The 19,362-nt window shown below is 41.2% G+C and overlaps 1 protein-coding gene across 7 annotated transcripts in view; it reads left to right on the forward strand.

The window, feature by feature from the left end:
• Window positions 1–19,362, forward strand: part of KAT6B (K(lysine) acetyltransferase 6B) — a 183,123-nt gene that overhangs the window by 536 nt on the left and 163,225 nt on the right. For 3 of the 7 annotated variants that reach the window (XM_010852357.1, XM_010852362.1, XM_010852363.1), the window contains exons 1-3: window positions 701–1,076; window positions 11,572–11,641; window positions 14,936–15,811. In XM_010852357.1, coding sequence (XP_010850659.1) covers window positions 15,191–15,811 — 621 coding nt within the window. In that variant the 5' untranslated portion in view covers window positions 701–1,076; window positions 11,572–11,641; window positions 14,936–15,190. Of the gene's footprint in view, window positions 1–700; window positions 1,077–1,204; window positions 1,232–11,571; window positions 11,642–14,935; window positions 15,812–19,362 lie in introns of those variants that run through there. The other 4 variants (XM_010852359.1, XM_010852360.1, XM_010852358.1 and 1 more) reach the window with 2 other exon arrangements.

Here is a 19,362-nt window from a genome sequence, read left to right on the forward strand (position 1 = left end):
CAGCGGCGACCGGGGCCCGTGCTTGCAGACATGGGCGAGTGTGGAGCCGGGGGGTGCACGCCCGGCGGGTAAGGGCTTGCTCCCCCTCGGCATGGGATGGCGAGGAGGCTGCAGCGACATCATACTGCCTGCACCCGGCCTCGGCTTGCAGGGTAGGGGTGCGTGGGGGGTAAGGATGCAAGCCAGGGGGCGGGCGAGTAGTCGCCCGGGACAGGACGGGAGAAGGTGGAGGAGGGGGCGGGATGGAACGCTCCAGGCGGCGCGCCCGTCCGCGCGCTCCACCGCAGGAGCTGGCGACTGAGAACCTCGAATTTTAACTTCGCGTGCCCGCCCGCGCGCGCCCGCCCGCTCCCACCCCTAAATCCTGCGGCCGCCGCCAGCGATCAGCTCTCACACAAACTTTAGCTGCGGGCTAGGGGGTTCGGGGTTGAGTGGGGGAGGGGAAAGGGAAAAGGCCCTCTGATTGGCGTCGTCTGCAGCCAATAAGGCCAAGTACCTCTCCTGCGAGTAGACCCAATCCCTTTCTAGAGGTAGAGGGGGCGGGTAGATGGAAGTAGAGGTTGCGTGGTGTCTGGCGAGAGAAAAAGGGCTGGACCAATAGGTGCCCAGAAGGGGCGGGCCAGGCGGTCTGTTGATTGGTACTGGCAGTGGGCCCTCCCCCGGGGTGGTACCGGAGGGGGGGCTGATGGGTCGAGGGGTGTGCCTATGCGGAGGCGAGATGACCGGCAGGATCCTGCCCCAATGGGCTGCAGAGTGGTTAGTGTGTGGGTGATGGACAGACTCCTAGGCCAACGGGTGGCCCTAAGTGTCTGCGGTCTAGTCCAATGGAGCAGCACTAGGGCGGGACCGTGGCTCGGGTTTAATGAGACTCCATTGGGCTGTAATCAGTGTCATGTCGGATTCATGTCAACGACAACAACAGGGGGACACAAAATGGCGGCGGCTTAGCTCCTACCCCTGGCGGCGGCGGCAGCGGTGGCGGAGGCAACGGCACCTCCTCCTGGCGGCAGCCGCGGCTTTTTTCTCAGGCAGCGGCAGCGCCCCCGGCAGGCGCTGTGGCGGTGGCGCGCGGCCAGGTCTGTCACCCACCCCGCGCGTTCCCAGGGGGAGGAGACTGGGCGGGAGAGGGGCGGGAGGGGGGAAATAGGGGGCTTGTGACGCCCCTCCCACAGGCCTCTGCGCGAGGGTCACCGCGGGGCCGTTCGGGGTCAGGCTGCCCCTGAGCGTGACGGTAGGGGGCGGGGGAAAGGGGAGGAGGGACAGGCCCCGCCCCTCAGCGGGACCTCCAGGGCAAGGGGCGGGGCTCGAGGGTAGAGGGGCGGAGCGATATCGGGATGGGGGCGGGGTTCGGGTGGTCGGAAGGCGAGGGCTCGTAGGGGTTTTCTGAGTGGGAGGGACCTACTAGGAACGGTAGGGGGCCAGTGAGTGTCTGGGAAGTGCACTCCCAGGGAGGGGGTGGGTGTGAGGGGAAACGAGGTGTGCAAGCAGGTGCATCAGGGAGGGTGAGGAGAGTGCAGAATTGGGAGATGTGGAAGGAGGACCGAGGGGCAAGTGAAACGGTGCAGAAGGGTGAACTTGTAGATATGGGGGTTGGGGGGAGGCAGAGTAAGAATGGATTTGGGTGTGGTGGATATGGAGTAGTGTTGAGAAAGCGGTGCAGAGTAGATACTGGTTTGGAGGAAGTATTGAGGAAACGGGGGTTAGGTACATTTACTATGGGGGGAAGGAGGTATCTGGGTGAATCGGCATGAATAGAAAGGTTTGCTAGCTTTGGGGTATAGAAGCTTGGAAAAAACATGGAGGGGTGGGAAACGGATATTCTTTAGAGAGTCTCCGGAAGACAGAAGAGCAAACTTAAATTCCAAGGGAGCCTACTTAGAATTTAGATATATTCTAAATTATTAGATATATTTTGCCCCGAGGTGACCCTTGCGCAAAATATATGTAACAGAAAGTCTCTTAGGAGTCAGGGGGTTCAGGAGGTGGGAAAAGGTGACAGGTGTGAAGAAAGGTAGGTGGGACTGGGCGAATGTGATTTGGATTGAGTCGGGAAGGCATATGGGCAAAGATGTTAGTGTGGGAGACAGGGTTGTCAGAGGCTTCCCAGGTGGCTCAGTGGTAAAGAATTCACCTGTCAGTGCAGGAGGGTGGGGGACAGGTTTAATCCCTGGGTCTGAAAGATCCCTTGGAGTAGGAAATGGCATTCCACTCCAGTATTCTTGCCTGGAAGGGAAATTCCATGGACAGAGGAGTTGGTGGCCTACAACCCATGGGTACGCAACTTGGCACACACTTTGGATTTCTTGGGTGTAACTTGAGCTGGAGTCAGCAAAGGGGGAACTGGGTGTCTGTCTCAGAAAGAGGCTCCTTGTGTTTGCATATTTTTGAATTTTTAAGTACTTTGGTCTGAGTGCAGGGAGTGGTAGGAGACAAAGGGCAAAGGCAGAGGAGGGGCTAGATGACAAATGTGCAAAATAGGAAAAGAGAACCAGTGAACCAAGATTTGGGTGGAGGTACCTGGAAATTCAAAGTGAAGAAGAGCATATGAACACTCCTCCATATATGGACAGGAGGTGGGAGTAGCTAATGGGAATAACTTACACCAAGATAGTGTTCTAGTTCTGTGGTACTCCAAAAAAGGTGTGTGTGTGTGTGTGTGTGTGTGGTATGACTGTGAGTAAAGTACATTGATTTTCTCGGATAATCTTGAAGTGAAACACTCCATTCTTTTTTATTCATGAATTCTTCACACATTTATCAAAATGAATTTGGGCAGGATTTTTTTTTTCCCCAGAAGAAAAGGATAATGCATTTTTCAATAAAGGATAAGATTCTTACCTGAGAACTTGAACTTAGGGTCAAAGATTGAGATGGTGAAGTGATAGTTAAAAAGAGAAGATAAAGACAGAGGGAGGGTTTAACATTAAAGGAGGAACTTAGGAGAATGACTGGCTGGTGGTGATGACAGGGTCAGTTGAAATTTTGCCTACCAGTCAAGCCCAGGCCTCTTGAGTAGAGTGAATGTTACATCATAGCTGTTACACCAAATGTTTCTCTCTCTCACTGCTTGTGCACATAAGGTGGGAACTGTCAGATATAAGGCATCAGGGGAGGGAAAGTTAAAATAAGGTGAATATTGGAAGGTAGTTTAGGAAGTTGGATAAATAATGTACTTCAGAAACTTTCATGGACTGTTGAATACCAGTCAGAAGAAGACTTAGCCAACTGGTACAGTTTTTAAATGCCAGGGTTCCTAACGAGTGACTTTTCATCTCTTAGTTCTCTACACAGTAGTTTCAGTGTTCTTGTATACAGATCCCTATATTTGTATCAAGTGAGAGAAAAGGAATTGTTTTATGGAAGCAGGTATGTGTGAGCTACAGTGATCAGTCTTCGCCTGTAGAATAGTGAATGACTAGTGAATGGGAGAAGTGTGAGCAATGGAGATTTCTTCTTGGTAGTGCTTTAATTTGCTTTTCCAGAATGCCGTTAAGCAGCTTTTCATGGGACTCCCGTAATCTTCCACAATTTTTCTATCATCGGTTCCGCTCTTTTTTTTGAAAGGCTGTAATATGTCCAAGTGGCCATTTTAAAAATAATTTTATTTCTTTATTTTTATTTTTGGCTGCTCGTGGGTTTTCTGTAGTTTGTGGTTGATGGTGGCTTTTGTACGTGGGCTTCTCATTACAGTTACTTTTCTTGTTGCAGAGCACAGACTGCAGGCTGCAGGGGCTCAGCAGTTGTGGTTCCCGGGCTCTAGAGCCCAGGCTCCATAGTTGCCGCATGTGAGTGTAGTTGCTGTCTGGCATGTGGGATCTGCCAGGACCAGGGATCGAACCTGTGTTTCCTGCATTGGCAGGCAGACTCTCTACCACGGCCAGGAGCCACCAGGGAAGCCTCATCAATTCCACTCTTGCTGGATATTTGAGTTGTTTCTGGTGTGGGGAAGTTGTGAACTAATGTTCCCTGCCAGCGTTCCCATGCTCATCACCTGGTATGAGTGTGCACAGTCTCCGACTGAGGTGTGCATCTGCGAATAAACTGCTTCATAGGCAGCGTGAATGTTAATGCTGCTTATTCCTATTGTCCTGGTGTTAGTTGTATAATGCTCAGTCGTGTCCTACTCTGCGACCCCAGGCTCCTCTGTCTAAGAATACTGGAGTGGGTTGCCATTTCCTCCTCCTGGAATTAGTATAACACCTTTAATTCTCAGAAGTCTCTGAATTTGGATGATGATCTGTATGTTTGCCCTAGTCATGGGGTATACTTGTCTGCAACTTTACTAGGTACCAGTTTGACTATTTTCCAGAGTTGTACCAGGTTATACTTCCTCCAGTATATCTGTGTATCTGTATGTATATCTGAGCTCCCTGGCTTCTTACTCTTCACCAACTTGACTTACTCTTGTTAGTTTTTCAGCTCAGCCAATCTGGTACACTTTGCCTCTCCCTTATTAGTAAGGAGGTTGAACAGCTTTTCATTTATTTATTGGCTACTTGGATGTCCTCATTTGTAAAGTTCCTGTTCAAGTCTGTCCCTGCACCCCTTCCCCCTTTTGTAAATTGGTCCTTGTGTCTTTTTATAGCTATTTAGTAGTTCTTGCTCTAAATATGAAACTCTGTCCTTTGTGTGTGTTGCAAATGCCTTCCTTCATTCTCTGGCTTGCCTTTTCACTCTTTGTGGTGTCTTTTAATGAACAGAACTTCTTAATTTTAATGGAGTCAAATTTAATGGTATTTTCTTTATGGTTAGTGCTTTTTGTGTCTTGTTTTAAGACTTTTCCTGCCCTCAGGTTAAGTAGATATTCTATCAATTTTATCTTCTAAATCTTTACTGACCTTAAAAGATGTATGATCATGAGGAAAATACACGTTTCTTGACCCCATCCTCACCATTTCAAATCTCTTTTTGCTCTTCTTCACTTTTTTCTATTCTCTGTCTTGAATTTTTCTTGACTGTAACTATAACTAAGGCAGGTGCTGACTTTCCCTATCGCATAGGAGAAAATGGTCATATAGACAGAAGTTCAGCTAGATGAGATTTTACAGGTCTCTAGCTGACTGCATTGCCCTTTTTCCTTTTATGAGCTAGTATTTTATTGTGTTCCTGCTATGTGTCCTCCGCCTCGGTTCTTTCATATTTGTTATCTCAGTTATTCCTCTTTACAGGTCTACAAAACTACATTTTTCTCATTTTTACAGGTGAGAAAACTGAGACTTAGATCGACTCAGTAACGTGCCCTATATCCCACAGCTTAGGTAGCTGACAAAGTGGGGACTTGATTCCTGAACTCTCTAGATCCATCCCATCATAGCACATTGCCTTGTTGAATAAGATTTCATGAGCCTGTTTGACAGTATCCAAAACCGATGATAATAACTTTCTTTTTTTCCAATATAACATGTTTTACTTTAAGCACATATAGAGATAATTATTGTGAAACTGGACAAAACTATCAACCTCTCTGTGTGTTAAAGTAAGTTAAGTTAGTGAGTGGACCTTTAGAGGTCCTTGGATGAGCAGTAGAGATTCTGGAAGCCCTTGAAATTGTATGCAAATGTCTGTATGTACTTGTATTCCTATTTAAAAATAGATCTGTAATTTTCTTGAGATTCTCAGAGAGCAGCTTTAATTTGTTTTAAGGAGCTGTGTGATAAAGTTAATGCAGAATTCTGAAATGATGTGTATTTTCAAAATAATCTTTTAAATTTAAGATGTCAGATTTTTTTCCCAAATACATTTTTTTTGCCTTTGTCATTAAAACCCAACTAAAGCTAACTTGAGGTTAGAATTGAATAGGAATTTTTAAATTTCAGGAAAAAAAGTCACTCAATTCAGTTGATTATTTCTTAAGTGAAAGTGCTTAGTTATGATATCATTATTACTTACTAATCAGTGTACCCTGGCTCCAAAGGCCTGATGACTTCGAATGACTTTTCATCTTGTCTCTAAAATCCTGTTTTAGAGACGGGGATCAAATTTCCTGTGAGGTTCCTGACAGTGTAATTAAAGTTTAGAGACTGAAACTATTGAGCACTTAAATTTAGGGATGACTATGCAAACAGAATTCATAGGCTTCACCAGGAGATTTGGGACGAGTCTCTACTAATTTATGATGATGATGTTGAAACTAATCTTTGCTAGGGATTATGGAAGACATAATAGTTTATTGATGGTTCAGTTATTGTTTGTTGAAGCAGATTTACACAATTATAGTTTAATGACATAACAAGGATACTGTCAACTAGGAGAGCATGACATGAAAAATTAAACTTCCAATTAATATAATATGTATTAGTTGAAATTATAATTTTCATGGTGATTTAGCCTCTTAGAAATCCTTGGAAAACATTATTAGCTTTTGAATTGAAAACTCTATGCTAATGAGTAGTGAGAAAGGACTTAGTATTATTCTAAAAAGATGGGAATTAAATATTCAATTCAACTAACATTTATGGAATGCCTACTCTGGGCTTGCTGCTGAGTTAAGCTCATAAATATAAGTTGAACAAGATTGATATTTGGGGAGATGACATACTGATTACTTTTGTTTGTTCCTTCAGTCATCCTTCCCTTCAAAGTACACTGGATGGATACCATAGCCAGAATTATTCACACGTTCAGCACATTTGTGTGTGTGGGGGGGTGTGTGTGTGCGTGCACACACGCGCTTGCATTCCACTCTACCTTGTGTTGCTACTCCTGTTCTGGCTTTCTGTTACTTCATCTGTCGTGTTCGCATGCCTCAGCCTGGTTTTCGTCACGTCCAACTTTATTTCTTCCTCCTAGTCAACACGTCCCCTCTCCAGGCATGCACATGGACTCAGTGTCCCTCTATTCTGACAGCTCGTTCTTGTTCTCTGCCTTCTCCTAGATTTCCCTTCATTCATTCACTGGTGCATCCATTTCACAAATAGGCATTGAACCCCTCTTACGTTCAAGTTGTGGTCCTTGGAAATCTTGGGGCATGCCACGATGAATCAAACATGAGTCCTGTTCTTCAGAATTTTGCAGTCTAGTAGGGGAGATGAGGTAAGCAAAATACGGATTAGAAATATCAAGTGATAAGAAAGCTAAAAGTTTCCTGTTAGACAAAGTGATGTAGGGCTTCTGAGGAGGTATCTGTGGAGAGAACAGGCAGTTCATCTAAGTTCTGCCTTTCAGGGTCCAGTTTAAGTCCCATCCATCCAAGGGATGTTCTCCCGTCCATACTACTGAGGAATAGTCACTAGTCACGGTTGTTTTCAGACTTTGTTCCTTCTGTATTTAGAGGAGCCCTTTCTTTGAAGTGAATATTATAGAGAAGCCCATTAAATATAGAATAGTTAAGGCAGAGATGCTTTGTTTGGTGCAGGGATTATGGTGGCCCTAGTGTGTAACCCACAAGGGCATCTGCAGGCGGTTCTGAAAGCCCAGGCACTTTCTCACAAGAGCGCCAAGGAGCCTAGTTTGAAAGCCAATGGAGAGACAGGAAAGCGTTTAGCATCTGAATTAAAATCTTTCATGACTTACTGGTCTGAGGTCTTGACAGTCAGGAATCTGTTTTTCTTGTGCAAAACGTGGGCAACAATGCTACCTTACAGGGTGGTTTTGAGGTTTACTTGATAATTATGTAATCTATGGCTTGCCCCGGTGGCTCAGCGGTAAAGAATCCACCTGCGGTGCATGAGCTGCAGGAGATAGGGGTTCAACCCCTGGGTTGGGAAGATCCTTTGGAGGAGGGCATGGCAACCCACTCCAGTATTCTTGCCTGGAGAATCCCCATGGGCAGAGGAGCCTGGCAGACTATAGTCCATGGGGTCTCAAAGAGTCGACACGACTGAAGCGACCTGACATACGTATGCACGTGATAATCTATGTAAAGAGCCTGGCTCACAGTAGGTGTCAGACAGTGGTTGCTATTATTATAGTTTATTGCTCTATTTCTTAAAAAAAAAAAAAATTGGTGAAATTCATATAACATAAAAGCATTTTAAAGTGAACAAGTCAGTGACATTTAGTATAGTCACAGTGTTATGTGACCATGACCTCTATGCAGTTTCCAAAACATTGTCATCACTCCAAAATAAAGTCTCTTACCCCTTAAGCCTGGAGAAGGCAATGGCAGTCCACTCCAGTACTCTTGCCTGCAAAGTCCCATGGATAGAGGAGCCTGGTAGTCTGCAGTCCATGGGGTCGCAAAGAGTCGGACACGACTGAGCAACTTTACTTTACTTACCCCTTATGCCAGGCTTCCCTGGTGGCTCAGATGGTAAAGAATTTGCCTGCAGTGTGGGAGACCCGGGTTTGACACCTGGTTGGGAAGATCCCCTGGAGAAGGAGTAGCTACCCAATTCAGTATTCTTGCCTGGAGAATTCCATGGACAGAGGAGCCTGGCAGGCTACAGCCTATGGGGGTCGCAAAGAATCTGACACAACTGAGTGACTTTCACTACTTTTCACTTTTACCCATTAATTAGTTTCTCCTCACCATCTCCCCCATCCCTGCCCAGGTCCCACCAATCTATGTTCTGTTTCTAGCTTTATCTATTCTAGGAGTTTCTTATTAATGGGGTTAAATGATATGTAACCTTTTGTGTCTGGCTTCTTTCACAACATATTTTTGAGGTTTGTCTATGTTGTAGCATGTATCACTACTTCATCACTTTTTCTTTTTTTAAAGGTTTGTTTAATTTTATTTTTGGCTCTGCTACTTTTCTTCATTGTTTCACACAGGCTTTCTCTAGTTGCAGTGAGTCGGGGCTCCTCTTGGTTGCAGTGCTCAGGCTTCTCATTGCCATGGCTTCTCTTGTTGCAGAGCAGTGGCTCAAGGTCTGTGGGCTTCAGTAGTTGTGGCTCAGGGGCTCTCCAGTGCAGGTTCAGTAGTTACGGTACCTGGGCCTAGTTGCCCCTCAGCCTGTGGGATCATTCCAGACCAGGGATCGAACCTATGTCCCCTGCATTGGAAGGCAGACTGTCAACCACTGGATCACCAGGGAAGCCCCCACTGCATCATTTCTTACTATGATTGCATACTATTCTAGTGTACGGATATACCATATTTTTTCACCCATTTATCTGTTGATGGACATTGACCTGTTTCCACCTTTTTTGGCTGTCGGGAATAGTGCTGTCGTGAACATGAGTGTACTTGTGCTTATCTAAGTCCCTGTTCTCAGTTCCTTGGGGTGTGTATCTGGAAGTGAAATTGTGACCTCATACAGTAATTTTATGTTTAATTTTTTTGAAGAACTACCAAGTTGTGCTGAATTGCTTCTTATCCCCACAGCATCTACCATAGAGCTGCACATGCAGAACAGTATCTCACTAAATTTGCTGGTTGTTCTTTGGTAGTGTTTATAACCTCACCTCCCAGTTCACATGTTTTGGGTCTTGAGCATTAATTTTGAGAAGTAATTGCACGCAGGATTTGAACGTTAAACCAGTATTACTGTATGGATGAGGTCTGATGTCCCAGAAGTGTGTTCACTGAATGCTCTTTGGAGCAACTGTGCTAGTAGTCTGTGCTGGGTGGTTATAGAAGAAAAGAAGTTAAGTTCCCTTCCCTTAAACAGTCTATATTCTTTTTCAGACGATATTGTTAAGATTTGTGGATCCTTACTCAGTTACATAATAGGCTATGAAAAAATCCAGGAGCCTATAAAAGTGGGAGAGCTAAAAATAACTTTTGTCAGTATGACAGAAGAGTAAACTCTACTATTAATCTTTATTTTTTTCTACCACTGCTTTTGGCTCATCCGCAATCTCATGACTCGAGTGTTATGACATTGATTTTGAAACAACACACAGCCTTAGTAAAAGCTTAGAGGAGGCTTCACGTAGACTTTATGATGCAGGGTATTTTGACTCTTCTTATGCTGACATGAGTATTTCTGAATAGTGTTGATATTTTTATAATACTAATGAAGCCAAAAGCTCAGTGTTGGACGAAGCATTTCTCTAGATTTGTTTAGAATAGTTTGTAATGAATGATGTAAATAGTGTTTTATTAAAAACTGTATGATACAACCATATAATTTACTCATGTTACTTTGTAGTTAAAAATAGTGATTCAAAACCTTAGAAAATAGAGTAATTTAATTTTGATGTAGCATGAGACCCCAGAATTAATTTGGAATGACTCATTCTTGGTTTTGATAGCCTTTTAGTCCAACTTTCAAGCTTTTATAGAAAAAAATGAAAACAGCATAACAGTTTTTAGGGTCATACTTGTGATAGCATGAGCTGTCTACCTGTGGGACCAATCCTAGGGCTTTGGAAGAAATGGTGTGGATAATTCTGCATCAGGGGAGGCAGGGGGTGGAAAGCATTTCTAACTGGCTTTTTAATGAATTATGCATTTTTTTTGGCCTTGGATTTGTCTTTCTAGTTAAATATTGCTTAGACTAAAATTAAATTGGTTTTCAATCTATTCTCTTAACATATACCAATTTACAGTGGGGCCATTGGGATGTCAGAAACAAACCAGCCTAAGATTAAAAAATTTGCAGTGGATAATATACAAAGTGGATAATATACATGTGTTTAGTTGAGAATTGGCTACAGTTAAGAGACTTATGATTTTGTTCCTTTCTTAGCTGTGTGTGTATGTTTTTAACACTGATTCAGCTTGTAGCAAAGAGCTGCGGGGTTACATCTGCTTCTGCCTAATTAACTCGGTTGGTTGGTGTCAGAGGAGAGCTAATTTTGAGATTAAATTGAGGAGTAAGGTGTGTGTCTGTGGCTAGGGGAGGGGAGAAGGAGGCTCTAAGGTTGCTTGGTTGGTCTGCACAGTATCCAAGTACAGCCTGTCATAGGTTGTTTCACATTTATTTTTTGTTTCCCTCGTGGTGATGAAAGAGACCACCTGCGGCGCAGGAGACTTGGTTTTGATCCCTGGGTTGGGAAGATCCCCTGGAGAAGGAAGTGGCAATCCACTCCAGTATTCTTGCCTAGAGAATTCCATGGACGGAGGAGCCTGGCGGTCTGTGGTCCCTGGGTTTGCAAGATTCAGACACAACTTAGCGACTAACCACCACCACCTGACATGTGTCCTGTGCTGACATACTGTGGAAACTGGTGTACCTTTCTCTTAGTTGCAGCTGTTGGCCGTATCGTGATAGCTCCCAGTACTTAGATACCAGATGACCCTTGGGGTAAATAGCGAATGTTGCCTGGAAAGTTAATATTGACCTTTAAACAATGTTTGACTATTTTTTTTTTCCATCCAGACAAAATGTTATACCTGCCTGACTACTTGAGTAATAGCAAGTTGTTTGTTTTTTTTTTTTTAATGATGAAATTCTTTCTTAGTCTCTATCGCAAACCTGATTTTTTTTTAATTTTTAAAAAATCCAAATTTTTTAAAATTTGGAGGTCAGGTCTAGCTTTGAAGAAGCCTGAAAGTTTACTTCCTGAGGTACTTGTCGTGGGGCTTCTTGTCAAAGAGAGCTAACTTATCACCAAATAGGGTGTATCAATAAACTCACTGTGTCTGTTTGGATTGAGTAGCCTGGAGATCCAGAGATGGTTGCTGAATTTAAGGGGTGTCCTAATGCCCGAATTAACATTTACATTTTTTTCTTTTGGCAGATTTGCCTGACGATCTGGACAATCTTCTTTTTTGTCATGGACTGTTAAAACACTTGGAGTTCCAATTCTGGTATTTTGCCTTTTTTTTCATTGTATTTTTCAGATGTAAAAGTGTCAGTCTGGTTGAAATGTGTTGGTCATGGAGATGAACAGTTCTTTTGATTGTGGGTTAGGATTGTGGTAATAGCTTGTCATGAAGGTGTATTTTGAGTATTAGTTATGAAATGTATTTTGTTTTAATGTATGTTCATTGGCCTGTGTAACCAAAATGCCTGAAAGCAACTTTGCAATATTAGATACTTTTCTGTGACCTCTTTTCCTGCTTCCTGCAGTTGTATTTTGTGCAATCAAATTAAATTAGTTGATTCATCCTGAATAAATGATGAAAGATGAAATAATTACTTGGACACGGTGAAATGTCTTCTAATGAAATTTTGCCCTGAACCATTTTACTTTGGAAAGATCAGCTTCCTGTTCTAAACTTGCTAAAGCAGAATGATTCCTGTGTTCTGTCCTGAAAGTGGTTGCAGGATGAAAGCCAGTGATTTCATTCTTAAACACACTGTGTTCCAAGTCTAACATTTTTGTCAATGATTTATGTAATGACACAAAGGGGAGTGCTTATTAGATTTGCAGATGACATAGATGACAGAATCAGGATTCAAAACAGTTTTTAACAAGTTGGAAGATAGACTCAAACCAATAAGATGAACTGTGATAAGTGTAAAAATCTGAGCATGTATTAAATTTGTATGGGGTAGAGAATGAAACTCCTCAGCTTAACAGTTTTTTTAAAAGAATATCTGAGATTTTTAGTTGGACTGCATGCTTGGCATGAACCAGTTGTGTGGCAGTGCTGGTAAGAAAGTTTATGTAACCCTGGTATAATTGGATAATGCCTGGACTGCCAGATTTTAAGATGAGCATTAGCCTAAGTAATGAGTGAGCATGAGAAGGAGGTGCTTGGAAACCTGTAATGTGTGGGCATGTTAAGGAATCGGGATATGAGTGGTCCAAGGTGGAAGTGGAAGTATAATGGGGTTTGATTGTAGTGGTTTTCAAAAGATACTTGTTTTCAAATATATGAAGGCTCATTGTGTTTTCAAATATATGAAGGAGCGTAGTATTAAAGAATTTCTTGAGTTTGTTCCAGGGGAACTAGAACTAGTGGGTGGAAGTTATGGGAAGAAAGATTTTGGCTCCTGTGAGCAAGAGATATATTACAGTTAGAGCTGCCCAACAGTGGCATGAGCTGTCTTAAGAAGTGACAAATCCTCAGTCACTGAAAGTATTTTGAGACTTTATGGCCCGTCTCTTGGGGAATTGAACAAGGGATCTTTTACTGTTTAACTAGAAGTTGGATTGGATGACCTATAAGATCTCTTTAGTCTGAAGTTGCTAAATCTGAATGGAGAAGAACAGAGTGAAACTATAATATACTAATTGCAAAAAGGACAAATCCTTTTTGAAACTGCCACTTTCAAGCTAGTATAGTTCAGTGGTCCAGTTTTTTAGCAACAGAATCTTTGAAAGCAAATGTTAAATTCTTCAGTGTATCTGCTTAAATTTTTTGGAAAAACATTATTTTACCCTTTTTAAAATGTTTATTTTATTTCATTTTTATTTTGTTTTTATTGTTTTACCAACTCTTTGCACCCCCATGGACTATACAGTCCATGGAATTCTCCAGGCCAGAATACTGGAGTGGGTAGCCTTTCCCTTCTCCAGGGGATCTTCCTAACGCAGGGATCGAACCCAGGTCTCCTGCATTGCAGGCAGATTCTTTACCAGCTGAGCCACAAGGGAAGCTCATTGTACTCTTTGAGGTACATTAAATATAAATAAACAATCAGAGATAACTTTATAATTTTATGAGTCGTTTTTCAGAGTGTGTAGGCATTGTATTAAGTGGAAATGATGATAGCGGTTCTGTGCTGTGTATTAGATAATGTGTTCACTTAATTCTCTCAACAGTCCTGGAGGGATATACTATTATTGCTCTGCAGGTAAAGTGACAGAAACTTAAGTCGTTTACCCAGGGTTTTTCTGCTTGACATGGGTAGGGCCAGCATGTGAACTACTAGTCTTAGTTGCAGAGGAAGAATAGCTGGAACAAGCAGTTGAGGCTCAGGTGAAGGCAGAACGGACTTCAGTATAGAATAAGGGCCTGTGAGCCTGGAGTCTACCACTGACTATTATCCTGTGTTCCACCTTTCCCCCAGCATCAGGTTATCCATACAGTCATCCTGCAGATTACAAGTTATATGTGAGCACACTCTGAAAACTTCAAGCTGTTTGAAAGAGTTTTAAGATGTGGATTTTATCTGTGAAGAGCAAGATTAGAGCCCAGTTCTGACTCAACTCTCAGACCAGGGTGCTTTGGCTGGTGCTCTTGGCAGGTGTTCTCAATCCCAGATTGGAGATCTAGGGGATTTTTGTGTATATCAGGAGGGTCTCAGAAAGCAGTGTCAGTGTCTACCTGGAATAGGATGTGTACAAATCTTCCTTGAATTGAGCAGTTTAATGAGCTAAGCGGGTAGAGACACCTAGAGGGCTCCATTATTCAAAAGGTGACGGGTTATGTTACCACATTAATTTCAGTTTTCTTGCAACCTGTGGATGAGAGAGTGTTACAGAACCTCTTCAAAGGGCTGGGGGAACATGGTTCTGTAGCAGAGGCTTAGTGGGAAATTTTCTTATGTGTGAGACTTGAGAAATATGTAGAATGTTTAGCTGAAATAGAAGAGTCAGGACTATTGCTTCTTTTTTTTAAGTTTAAGATTCTTTTTACGTTTAATGTACTCCCATCAGAGTTTTTTCCTTTTTTAGAAAAAAATATTTAGTTTTTTGGCTGTGATGGGTCTTAGCTGTGGCATTTGGGATCTTTAGTTGCAGCGTGTGGTATCTAGTTCGCTGACCCGGCATCAAACCCCGGCCACCTGCATTGGGAGCACAGAGTCTTAGCCACTGAACCACCAGGAAAATCCCCACCATCAGATTTTTTGCACCATAGATTTATTTTGGTGTTGATTTTATGTTTATGGTAGATACATATCTTGAACCACTAACATGTAATTTTATTAGTTTCAGTGAAGGTTATCCATTAAATATATATTGATAACTTAGATATGATCTCTTAAATGCCCCATAAACTACTCATATAAGTAACAAATGAAAAATCCTAAAAGAAATTCCTTTTCAGACTGTGACCCAATTTCTGGTTGGAAAATATAATCATTGTGGCTTTGTTACATAATACCTGCTTGTCATTATTTCTGTGGACATTTTGCATCTGAAAAAGTCTTTTACTTTATTTTTAGAAGTTTCATTATTAAGAGTTTTTCCTTCTTTTTTATCTTTTAAGGTTTTGATTTCCTGGTTAAAGATGTTCTTCACCTGAATGCAGTTTTTCCTATTGGTCGAATAAGACAACTATCAACTTTGCCTGTTCATCCTCTTTTTAATCTCTAAAGGATGGATATTTGTGAGATGTTGCTTAATATGGTCTGGAATAGTCTGCCCATTTGTTGAATTGTAAGTGACTTTTAAATGTGCAAGTTCTGTTAAATACAAGGAGAACCTCTATGGGTAACTTTTGTACTGAAGTCATTTGTCAACCATGGTAAAACTTGCAAACCCACTTTATACAGAGTGGATTCTTGAAGCTATACAGAAAATAAAAAAGCAAAAGCAAAGGCCCTCTGAAGAGAGAATCTGCCATGCCGTCAGCACTTCCCATGGGTTGGATAAGAAGACAGTCTCTGAACAGCTGGAACTCAGCGTTCAGGATGGCTCAGTTCTCAAAGTCACCAACAAAGGCCTTGCCTCCTACAAGGACCCAGACAACCCTGGGCGCTTTTCATCAGTTAAACCAGGCACTTTTCCTAAGTCAACCAAGGGGTCTAGAGGATCATGCAATGATCTGCGCAACGTGGATTGGAATAAACTTCTAAGGAGAGCAATTGAAGGACTGGAGGAGCCAAATGGCTCCTCCCTGAAGAACATTGAGAAGTATCTCAGAAGTCAAAGTGATCTCACAAGCACCACCACCAACCCAGCCTTTCAGCAGCGGCTGCGACTGGGGGCCAAACGCGCAGTGAACAATGGGAGGTTACTGAAAGACGGACCGCAGTACAGGGTCAATTACGGAGGCTTAGATGGCAAAGGGGCTCCCAAGTACCCCAGTGCTTTCCCATCTTCGCTCCCACCTGTCAGCCTTCTACCCCACGAGAAAGATCAGGTAAGTGCAGACGAAATGTCAGTACTTTCTAAGTATTGCCCATTTGACTTGTACGGTTTCAGTTAAGTTTTACACAGACGCAAGTTCTGAGTTAAGTGTGATAAAATCAAATGTTTTGCCTCTGCGCAGTCTTTTATATTTTAAGAGATATACTTATTTTACAATAGAAATCGCTCTCTATTGTTCTACAAGGTGTTGAGGGCTTCCTCATTGGTTGACTAAGAATTTAATATGATGATTATGTGATTTGTTTTTTAAACTCTTAATTGCTAATCCGTGGGGGCTTAAAGGGCCCAGGATAGATAACTTCGCTCTTTACTCAAGGCAGGATCGTATATTTATTTCAAAAATCCAAGAAAGGCCATTGCATGGTTTTCTCTCTTTAAATTATTACTTATTTTTTTTTTAGCTTTATGAGGTATAATTGATTTATCTTCCTCTTTATTGTTGTTTCCGAGAAGAAGAATCTTTAAGATTAATTATTTTAATACAGATAGCTTGTGCATTACTGGAACTGTTACAATATGTGACCTAAATCCTGCCTGTTTCAATTTAAAGTCATTTATTACTTGTTCACTTTTCTCATCTGGTGAAAGTGAATGTTTATTTTGTCTCATCTGTATCTTTCTTATAATCTTTGGTTTCTCTGGGCTTTCTGTTATTTCTAGGATAGTTATACATTTATGGCAGATTTCTCCTAAAATTACTGCTGCAATTTAAAGTCTGGTTATGTAGGGTTATCCTTTATTTTATTTCAAAGCTATTGAAGTTACCACCCAAAGTAAACCCAAAATAGAGCAACAACAAATTGTTTATAATGGTTTCAGCCCTCCAGTTTATCTGTCTATCCCTTGAGGGAGTGGATGTATTGATGCCAGTTATTAATAACTTTACGTCTTGTAAACTGTTAGCCATTGTTGATAGACAGGGTGGTGGTTGTATGAGCAAACTGCATTTTCAGAAGTGATAGAAGCAGTGTCAGGAAAAGCTGTTCTCCTGAGGACTTGTTTTTCCTCTTTGGATACTGTTGCCCTTGAGATAGCCCCTGCTTCCCTCATTGCGTTAAGCTGATAGAGGCTCAGCTCTTCCAAACTAAGTGGGACCAGGTGATTTGCTTTTCCATGGACTAATCTAAACCCTAGCATTTATTTTTTAACTGTATTTTTATTTTATTAATTTTCCTCAACATTTATTTTATCCTTGGGTGGTATTTGTGTTTGTGTAACCAACCCCCAGTTCTTTGTGAGAGAATGTGGGCATAAAGAAAGAAATAAGTAAACCTATGAAATTTTCTTTTTAATAACAATTGTTTCAAGAAAATGCAGCAAGTGACTTAAATCCTAATTTCTGTTTCTGACACAGCCACATTGAGCACTTCTGTTTCTCATTAAATATTTTTATAAAAGCTTACGCCATAAGGAAATTCCTTAAGGGAATGTAGAGCCATTTCTTGATGGTTTTGGATGTCTTTGTTTTAAAAATATATGCATTACTCTAAGGCATTAATATATTAAAGCTTTATAATTATCAGGTACATGGACTAATTCAGGCAGCTTTAGGCAATTTAACAGCATGTTTTAATAATTTTGTGATCCAGGGGAATATCTTAACTTGTGGTAGAGGAATCATTACAGGTTTTCCACAGTCCCTTTCCTCTCCTTCTCTTTAACCTTGCTCATCGTTATTTTTGCCATTCTTATCATATTTTTTTCATATAGCATCTATACAAAAGTATTTTTAGTCTAAGACTCCTGTCCAGAGGGGTCTAGAATTGAGAACAGAGTGATTTATTGCTTAGCATGCAAATTGTTCCTGCTCTTTCTGTGATGCTATTCTTTAAATTGTCCAGTTAGCATCATCCTATAACAAGGAATGCTGAGAAAATGTGTCCTGTAATTTTTATTTGATGAAATTGGGAATTGTATTGAGTAATCATAATCTAATTCTTAAAAGAGGACAAATAAACATAAATGAAAATCAGATCAAGTCACTTTGGCCAGAACGTACTGTATTGCTTCCATTGTATATTACAATGGCATTTTTCCTTGAAAAATGTAATAAGAACTACATTAGAATATATTGCCCTTTGAGATTACAAGGGGTAAATAGTTTAAAACCCTGTAAACTTTCCAAGTCAGTGTAATAGAAATTCTTATCCTGGGTCCATGAATGAGTTTGGGGTAGGTAAGCTAACAAATCCCCTTAAATAGAACAGTCGTTTGTATCCACATGTTTTCCTAGGGTCAGGGTCTGTAATTTTTATCAGATTCTCAAAGGGATCTAAAGTGTCAAAGAGCCAATGTGAACATTTTTATACTGTAGAAAATATTTTTGAGTTTGTTATACAAAAACCTATATATGTGTATGTGTGTATATATATATATATTAATTGTTACCTTTCCATTGTTTTTGCTTCAGCTGTTGAACTTGGATCTGTATGTAGACTAGTTCTCCTATAGCTTCATGTATATAGGACTTGCTCTAATATATTTGAAAGGCAAATTATCATTGTTCTTCTGCTAGAAGTCTGAAGAATTCACAGTGTGGGAGGACATTTATGATATAAATGGCCACTATACAGAGATGAAGTCATTCAATCACAATTTAGCCGACCAGTATCTTTTAAGAAGCTGTTACTCTAGTTACTCTAGTTTCATTTAATTGTAAAAAAGAAAATAAAAATAGTGAAAGTAATAACATTTCTTAAGTGTTAAATGCTGGCACTATTCCAGGTGCTTTACATTTATTGCCTCATTATCACAATAACTGTGAGGGCCATAGATTATTATCCTTTTATAGATGAAAAACTGAGGCTCAAAACCTAAGCAGTTTATCCAAAGTCACTTACAGAGCTGGTGAACGGTGCAGCCAAGATTCTGAGACAATCTGACTCTAGACTTCTTTACCACTGGGCTGTATACTGGTCAACAGGTGTGGCTTTCATTAACAATAAAAGTATCTCTTTCAATTCCTCAAATGCTTTGAAGCAGTTTTCCCCCCAACTAATAGATTTTTGGCATTTTAAATTTGGTAACCGCAATGAGCTTATTACAGTTTTTAAAGCAGATACTGTTTATAATATTAGCAGTATGAAAAAGCAGTAGGGAAAATAGTAAATCTGTGTCTAATTAGATTTAACATCATCATCATTCCTATGCATGACTGCTAGGAGGAATACAATGCAAGTTAAAATAGAAGGGCTCCTTCCTTTCTAAAATGTAATTGCACATCTTCTGATAGTCTAGAATTCAAATTGGATATTACCATACTGGCTTCTTAGCATAACTTCTTTGTATTTATTTAAGAAAGCTCTCTTTGGTGAGGTGATATGGAAACGAATTAAACCACTGAAGATAAAAGTTTATCTTTGACTTGATGAGGGAACTCCTAAAGGATAGTGTTAGAGTTTCTCATTAAAAATGGTAAAGCTCAATTAGGTCAGATTATGAGGACTTTGGAAAAGTCAAATATGCTAAGAGAGACTTTAGTTATCAGTATGCATTCTGTAGCATTAAGATTCTATTTGAACATTTGGGCTTTAGCATTTTTTT

This window comes from Bison bison, unplaced genomic scaffold (assembly GCF_000754665.1).
Source record: "Bison bison bison isolate TAMUID 2011002044 unplaced genomic scaffold, Bison_UMD1.0 scf7180017864309, whole genome shotgun sequence".
NCBI classification, from domain to species: Eukaryota; Metazoa; Chordata; class Mammalia; order Artiodactyla; family Bovidae; genus Bison; species Bison bison.